At 28.0% G+C, this 9413-nt stretch overlaps 1 protein-coding gene across 1 annotated transcript; it reads right to left on the bottom strand.

Annotated features, from left to right (window-relative positions):
- Positions 1-2854: 2854 nt before the first annotated feature.
- Positions 2855-5258, bottom strand: LOC110651250 (ribonuclease 3-like protein 3). The gene is made up of 3 exons (XM_058128549.1): positions 4866-5258; positions 3265-3411; positions 2855-3133 (listed from the first exon to the last, which is right to left on the bottom strand). Exons 1-3 carry the CDS (start codon positions 5256-5258, stop codon positions 2855-2857), a joined length of 819 nt encoding a protein of 272 aa, XP_057984532.1.
- Positions 5259-9413: the final 4155 nt, after the last annotated feature.

Below are 9413 nucleotides of genomic sequence, written 5' to 3'. Positions count from 1 at the left end.
TAACTACTAAAAAAAGAGACATTTTATGCAGAAAAGACTTATTAATTTTATTAATTTAAATGATTCAAGGCGTCTTCTCCATTTGAATGGCTCAAGGGAAATCCCTTAAAAAATATTATTTGATTTAAATAAGATTGATAACAATTTAAGGGATATCCCCCTTTTTAGTAGTTTGAGGGGTAGCCCCTTTTAACTACTAGAAAAAAATGCATTTCTAAAAAAAACTTAATAAACTAGTAACAATTCAAGGGGTATCCTCTATTTAAGTAGTTTAAGGGGCACCCCTTTAACTATTAAAAATTCTATAGAAAAAACATCTTTTGTTTTGAAAATAAATTGGTTTTTCTCTATTTGTAGGTTCTATAATTTGACATGATCAATATAGTTCACACAGTGGAATATTCACTACTTTAATATTAAATCTCAAAGTATAGCTCAAGTATTCACTTTGGCATATGCACTATGGCCGAATCCATCACAATGAGGCAGTATTCACTTTGGCTGATGCACTATGGCCAAATCCATCACAATGAGGCATCCCAAAGTTATGGACAAAGACATTTCAAAAACTATAATACACGCTTAACTCATGGAAACAATTTCCTATTAACATGCTATTTGTACTGAATCAGACATGTTCTAACGTTCCTGGCTTCTCACTAGTTAATAGTAACATAGTTACAATTTTAAAACCACCATGAATTTGTAAAAAAAAAGTCCTTCAAAATGAAATTAATGATAATGCTAACAGCAAACTACGAAGTGCAAAACCTTCGCATTACCAAAATATAAAGTTCAAGGAGTGTCTCTGGACATTCAGATCTTAATATGCCCATTTATCGATAAAACAACACTTCCTAGACTTTTACTAGTAGTGAAAAGTTAGCATCTACACATATGAACGGTTAGGCATATTTGACATTTCAGGTTCTCTCTCAATCCAAAAGTGTGTGCTTGCCTTGAAACACCACACAATCAAAATTTCACATAACCCAAATAGAAACCCATTGAAGTTGATCAATAGCAGATTAAACATAACTTGCAAGCGCAGAGAACAATATAAATCTTTTGATTATCCTTGTAAAGTATATATATAAACTCAATCATTCATCATCTATGGAGAACTCACAAAGACCAATCAAGACAAAAGCAACAAAATTTCACCTAAACATAGATGGAATGATACTTTGCTTTTGTACAAAAATGGACACTTTGGAGAAATAAGGGAACAAACAAATCTGGTCCTGAATATGGATCTAAGGTTCTGTCCGTGGTAAAACCATAAAAAGGAAAAATGAGTCTTGATGTCAATGAAGGACAAGGAAGGAAACAACGTCTATGTCACAGAAGGAGGGGAAGTTAGTGCAATGGGTCTCAATTATGTACTATCATCATGAAGAAAGGAACGGCCCATCAGGCGGCGTTAGCAAGAGGCGCTGAAAGTTGTGTCTCCACTTGGATCTAATAGAGGTAAAGTGTGAATAGGCGAAGGAGAGAGAAGCGTTGTATAGAATGAAACGCTAATGGGTGGTGCTTCTCATAAAATAGCAAGGGGATGAGTGTTTTGTCTAGAGCCCCTGTGATAATGTAGTGGATGGTATTTATAGGTAGTAAAAATTCTAAAATCAAGGGCCATGATTTAAGATACCAAAAGAAAGGTCGAGATTAAAAGAATGAATTTTATTTTTGATTTATTATTATTATTATTATTTAACCTTAAATCTAATGGTCAAAAAAAAAATCAAAGATTTAGATTAAAATAGGACTATTTTGTTTTATTTCCTTTTAATCTAAGGGTCAAGATTTGCTCTTACAAATTAAATCAATGGTTGAAATTAAAGTGTACAAAATTTATCTTCTTTACTTTAACTAATTCTTGATATAATGGTGGGGAAATTAAATCTTTTAAAAAAATAAGGGTTAGGATTTAATGATACTAACATTTGTCTTTATTTCTTTAACAAACCCCTAACCTAATGGTTCAAAATTAATTCCTAAAATATTTAATGGCTAAGATTAATTTGGGACTATTTTGTCTTATTATTTTTTGATCTAAGGGTCTAGATTTGCTTTTACAAATTTAAAGGCCTATATTAAAAACGTACAAAAATTACTTTAACCGGCTCCTAATCCAAAGGTGGAAAATTAAATTCTAAGAAAATAGATAGTTAAAATAACTTTGTACCATTTTATCATTTTCACTTTAATCTTAAGGTCTAAATTAATTCTTACAAAAATTAAGGGTCAAGATTAAAAGGTATAAAATGCTTTAACTAATTTTTAATCTAGAGGTGGGAATCATATCATAAGAAAATTAAAGTTTAAGATTTAAACATCAAATTTGTTTTTATTCTCTTAAAACTAAGAAATAAAATTTAAAAAAAAAAAGAAAATAAAGGGTGAGGATTAATTAAAACAATTTTACTCTTTTTCTTTAAGTTTTAAAATTAAATTTTAAATCTAAAGAATGAAATTAAATTTTTTTAAAATTAATGGTCAAATTTAAAATCAAATTACAAATTAGAATTAAAATAAAAGTCGAATTTAATTAAAAAAACTTTAATGAGCTAGGGAATTAAAAGTGGAATCAAAATAAAATTGAAAATTGGATTAGAGTTAAAGTAATAGCGAAAACAACAACCCAATCAAATAAATTTTATTTATTATTGTTATTAATTTTTTTTAAGTTTTTATAGGGCCAAACGAAATGTAGTGTCTAAAAATGATTTTATTAGCTCGAACAAAATATAGTGTCTACAAAATTGATCACATCAAAATGAGACTTATTGTTCAAGAACATCACAAGAAACAAACAAAGGCTGCAAACGTGTAAATTGACTGAATGAAATCAAGATTATGATTCGTCTGTACTGCCTTTCTTGCCCAATATTCTTCCAATGTTGTCTAATGCATCCTTGGCTGCTCTATTATGAGCAATTTCTTTCTTCAGGCCATGGGTTCCTCTTCCCACAAGCTGATCATCTATGAACACATCAAAAGCCATGTTTTCTTTCCACAAATCCACGAATTTAACTTTCAAATGTTTCTTTTGACATACTTCATACAACTCCGTCACTGGATGTATCTTGAGCATTTCTTGACTAATTATGGGTTCCAACAAATCCTTGAACACCTAATGCCAAGATAAATATTATTGCATTTTTATTATTTCACTTTTCATATTCAAACAGTTGATGAAGATCTTTATTATTGTTTTATTCCAAACATGAAAAGTTGAGCAATGTAATTATAGAAGGACAATACCTTCCAAACTATTTCGATTGAAGAATTGCAATCAATGAAAACAGCCCCAATGAGTGATTCAACAATGTCTGCAAGGACCTTTGGCACATCCACTAGTCCATTGGAGTGCAGTGGATAATCCAGGATTGCTTCTGAGAATTCTCGAATCTGTTTTTTATATTTTATATATAAATACAAGTGAAAACATGTATCATTTAACAATAACCAAGCCATCATATGACTTGACCAAAGAGGTGGGAATCATATCCTAAGAAAATTAAAGGTTAAGATTAAAATATTAAATTTGTTTTTATTCTCTTGAATCTAATGGCTAAGAAATAAAATTAAAAAAAGAAAATAAAGGGTGAGGATTAATTAAAACAATTTTGCTCTTTTTCTTTAATTTTTAAAATTAAATTTTAAATCTAAAGAATGAAATTAAATTTGATAAAATTGATTGTCAAAATTAAAATCAAATTACAATTTAGAATTAAAATAAAAGTCGAATTTAATTAAAAAACTTTAATGAGCTAGGGAATTAAGAGTGGAATCAAAATAAAATTGAAAATTGGATTAGAGTTAAAGTAATAGTGAAAACAACAACCCAATCAATTAAATTTTATTTATTATTGCTATTATTATTTTTTTAAAAGTTTTTATAGGGCCAAACAAAATATAGTGTCTAAAAATGATTTTATTAGCCCGAACAAAATATAGTCTCTACAAAATTGATCACATCAAAATGAGATTTATTGTTTAAGAACATCACAAGAAACAAACAAAGCCTGCAAACATGCAAGTTAACTGAATGAAATCAAGATCATGACTCATCTGTACTATCTTTCTTGCTCAATATTCTTCCAATGTTGTCTAACATTGCTGGGAGACCCCTAATTCATGAGAAATTATTAGGTGTATCTGATGCATATGCATAACTAAGACTAAAAGGCTCATTGGGATCCACATCTCTATCCAATGAGATTTTATCCCTCGGATCAGGGTGGTTTTTTTTTTTAAAGAAAAAGTCCTAAAAATTCTGGTACCTTCATGGATTTTTATTATATATTGATGAGAATAGAATGTTGCATAATTATTTTTTATACAAAAATATTTATAAAATAGTCCAAAAAACTCAATATTTATATAAACTCATAAAATCTTATACAATTATATGTCCAAGCACGTATTGAGTGATCACCAATGACACCATCGATCTTATGACAAACCTAACAGGCTAGCCTTCATGGTCATTTGATATTCATACAGATTTGGGTCTTCAATTTTCAATTATTGTTTGATAATAAAAAAAATATTATCAAAATACATTTAATAAATATATTAAAAAGCATAAATCATATTTTATTACTCGTTTAAATTTTTCCTCAAATATTTCTTATACTATTAAACAAACAACTACTAAAAACAAAAATTAATATGGATATTCGCTTTATAGTTATTCACAGACAATATTAATGATCTTCTATTTTTCTTCTAGTAGATTGTGCTTTATTTGAGTAAAAGGTGATTTTTATTTTTATTTTTTTCTTGTTTAGACGTTCAAACCTAACAAATCACAATGGTATTAAGAAAAAAAAATTTTCAATCAATTTTCATCGACTTACTTGTTCCTCAAGAAGGGGTTTCTTGTGACGCAAAAAGCGATGCAACCTATGTTTTATGGCCACACGTGCGAGCTTTTCAGTATTAACATTGGCGGCACGTAGACGGGTCAAGGCACCGGGTGGCAAATCTGGATACTTGAAGTAGTGTTCCTTGGTGAAGAGAAGGTTAAGCACAGAATCTCCGACGTGTTCTAACCGCTCATAAGAAACACGCTTATCTGGAAACGATGAATCTGTAAAAGCCTCCTCCAATAATCTCCGATTCTCGAACTTGTAACCAAGAATCTCCTCTACTCCATCGAGACTAGGCAGCGATTCTACCTGATTTGACTCCGAGTTCAGGCGGAGTGCACCAACTTCTGGTTCTGGTTCTAGTTCTTGATGGTATGCCATAATAGTCAATGCAGAGAGCTAAAGGCAAAAGGATATATATATATATATATATATATATATAAAGTGGACTTTCTTGCTTTTTTTTTTTAATAAAATTGCTATTTAGTCCTTGTATTGTATTTTAATGAAATCAATTACTTAATCTTGTTTTTCAAAAAATATGTTATTTAGTCCCTTTATTTTGCTTATATTAAACTATTTAATCCCTCCATCAAATTTTCTGTTATTCATATTATTTACATTACTATTAAATCTCTTTATTTTAAGGAAACTAATTAATTGATTCATATATTTTGAAAAACACTTATATTTAGTCCTTCTATTTTAGTAAAACTAATTAGTTGGTTCATATATTTTGAAAATATATATTCTTAGATAAAAATAGAAATTTTGCTATATGAAAACTAAATTGATATTTTTTCTTAAATTTTCAAATTTTGGACATTATTTTTGTTTTTCCTTTATTGGGAAAATTTTTTTCTTGATTACTTAGAAATTTAGGGAATAATTTCCTTTATTACTCAGAAATTTAAGAAAACTAATTAACTTTTTTGTGCTCCATCAAATTTTCTGTTATTCATACTATTCACATTACTATTAAATCTCTTTATTTTAAGGAAACTAATTAATTGATTCATATATTTTGAAAAATACTTATATTTAGTCCTTCTATTTTAGTAAAACTAATTAGTTGGTTCATATATTTTGAAAAATATATTCTTAGATAAAAATAGAAATTTTGCTATATGAAAACTAAATTGATATTTTTTTCTTAAATTTTCAATTTTTGGACTTTATTTTTGTTTTTTCTTTATTGGGAAAAAAATTTTTCTTGATTACTTAGAAATTTAGGGAATAATTTCCTTTATTACTTAGAAATTTAAGGAAACTAATTAACTTTTTTGTGAAGATAGTTTGTACCCTTTTTTTGTGCAAAGGAGAAGAAACACGGAAAGAGAGAGAAATAAAGGAGTATAAGGGAAATAAGAGTATAACTAATTAATTGATTTATATATTTTAAAAAACACTTATATTTAGTCCTTCTATTTTAGTAAAACTAATTAGTTGGTTCATATATTTTGAAAAATATATTCTTAGATAAAAATAGAAATTTTGCCATATGAAAACTAAATTGATATTTTTTCTTAAATTTTCAATTTTTGGATATTATTTTTGTTTTTTCTTTATTGGGAAAATTTTTTTTCTTGATTACTTAGAAATTTAGGGAATAATTTTCTTTATTACTTAGAAATTTAAGAAAACTAATTAACTTTTTTGTGCAGATAGTTTGTACCAATTTTTGTGCAAAGGAGAAGAAACACTGAAAGAGAGAGAAATAAAGGAGTATCAGGGAAATAAGAGTTTAACTAATTAATTGATTCATATATTTTGAAAAACACTTATATTTAGTCCTTTTATTTTAGTAAAACTAATTAGTTGGTTCATATATTTTGAAAAATATATTCTTAGATAAAAATAGAAATTTTGCTATATGAAAACTAAATTGATATTTTTTCTTAAATTTTCAATTTTTGGACATTATTTTTGTTTTTTCTTTATTTCAAAAAAATTTTTTTCTTGATTATTTAGAAATTTAGAGAATAATTTCCTTTATTACTTAGAAATTTAAGGAAACTAATCAACTTTTTTGTGCAAATAGTTTGTACCATTTTTTGTGTAAAGGAGAAGAAACGCGGAAGGAGAGAGAAATAAAGGAGTATAAGGGAAATAAGAGAGAGAATTAGCGTAGTTTGGATATAAAAAATAATTATAGGACTAATTAATTAATGAAGTCAAATTATAAGGACTAACTAATATATTTTTTTTAAATATAGGGATTAACTAATCAGTTTCACTAAAATAAAGAGACTAAATAGTAGTTTGACCATTATTGACTAATAAAAAGTTGACAAAAAAACTAAATAATTTAACGAAAATAAATATAAGAATTAAATAGTATATATTTTAAAATGTAAAGACTCAATAATTAATTTCTTAAAATATAAAAATTAAATAATAATTTATCTTTTTTTAAATGTCGTGTGAGTTGAGTAATTTGGGGTTGAGATTTTCCCGAAAAAAGGATTGTGCTTTTTACAATCAAATGAAAAGTGGGACTACGGTTTGATGCCGGAAAATAGCAAGTGGAAGTTTACCTTTTATGAACAGACAAAAATATTTTTATAAATATTAATTAATTTTAATAATATAAATTAAAATTTTAACTATATCTTAAAATTAATTATATTTTTAATTTTGTAACTATATATCTTGTCACTTCATTTTAATATAATTTTAAAATTAATATATTTACAACATTATGAAATACATTAATCAATATAAATGAGCTACATTTTAATATAATGAGATAATTCACTGAGTTTGTAAATGATTTATCATGAATGTATTATATAAGCTCACAAATAAATCTATTTAACAAGTTGATTTGCGAGTTTTAACAAACTGAATACCAATGAGACTGAACTTGATTCATTTATTAAACGAATTTAAAAATTAGACTCAAACTCAACTTGTTAAGAAAATAAGCTCAATGCAGCCTTGAGCTCATGTGACGCCCCTTACCCGCCCATTGTATAGCCGAGCAAGAAGTGCCACATTCGGTGCCGGAGCACCCTATCTTACCTTGTCATGTCTATTGTAAATTTTAATGTCATTTAAATCAGGAAATTTATGTGTAGAAATTCTTTTTTTTTATATCTTATTTCTCTGGAGACCCGGACAGATCCTCCTCTGTTTTATTAGCATCTGGCGGGTTCCACTATCACCTGTTAACATATTCATAGTCATCTCATATATTTCATATCATATTCTCTTTTATCATATCATTCACAACTATTTATGAGATCTCAAAATGAAGTGTCATCTATTGCATTCATATGGAAATTCATAGATAATAAATTATAAGTTTTCATTTCAAGTCCAAAATGAAATACATCATAAACTATTAATTACACCATGACTAAACATAATGAACCAAAATACTAGTCTATACATGGGCCCTACCAAAATACAAAAGACCGGTGAGGTGACTCTGGACAATAGCAGATCTGATCAGAACTCGCATTGCACTCATCGGTGTCGCTATCTGCGTGCTTGGGACTGATCTCCAGTACCTACGCGATGGAAAACCAACGCGCTAAGCATAACGCTTAGTGGTGCATAATTTATACTAACAATAATTTAACATTTGAAATAATATCTGCAACTCATAATTTCTGGGTCTTTTATATTTTTGTTACTCTTTGGAAATAATTAACATTATCGGGATCTTTTATGATTACTTATTGTATTTTAAGTCTTAATTAATTTTTATCAGCGCCTAAGAAACCTATAACAAATTATAAAAGCTGGATGCACGGGTGTATACTAGTTAGACAGCCATATGTCTATCCAAAGATATCGTCATAGGCATGAGGCCACCGGGTATGAGACCATTGTCGGCTTGTAAAGCCAGAAATAAAGTAGGCACAATGGCCAGTAAGTAGGCATAATGGCCAGTAAGTAGGCATATAGCCTATAGAACAATCATACCAGACATATATTGTCAGTTCATGATTTTCTCGGTAGGCAGTACTGCTATCTGTAGTCCCTAATAGGTATATCAATTTATCCAAACTAAATAAATAAGTCTAGGTATACTATGGGCAATTAAACATTTTTAATTAATTTAGCACTATTCACTATTACTATTTTCTAGTACTGTTCATTGATACCATTAATTTCATATTAATAGGACATTAGTCCTAATTTACATATTCATATCATTTTTAATATTAAATTTTCTTTATGAGTATTTTACTTATCCTATATAGCATTTTTCCCATGAACCTTTTTTTAGGTTCATGTTGATATGTTATCTTTATCTAGGAATTTGACTAGGTTAGGATGTCTATTTAGTCACATTTCGTTCATAACAATTGCTCCTCTATGTTTAAACTTGAATTTCAGTTTTTGAATCACTGAATTTGGCATTATAGAACTCAAGTTATGGTCAAAATACCAAAGGAATAGTATTTTGGGACAATTTCTGGTTGGCAGTTTTAGTGACTAAACTTGTGCTAACAATTTGAATTGGTTAAAGGCAAAACTGTGTCAAGTGGTCTTCATGAAAAGTGTATCCCTATGTCTAAGCTT

The sequence above is a fragment of the Hevea brasiliensis genome, chromosome 10 (genome assembly GCF_030052815.1).
Source record: "Hevea brasiliensis isolate MT/VB/25A 57/8 chromosome 10, ASM3005281v1, whole genome shotgun sequence".
Classification (NCBI taxonomy): domain Eukaryota; kingdom Viridiplantae; phylum Streptophyta; class Magnoliopsida; order Malpighiales; family Euphorbiaceae; genus Hevea; species Hevea brasiliensis.
Note: the sequence above shows the minus strand (reverse complement) of the source record. Positions and strands in the feature narration are given on the sequence as shown.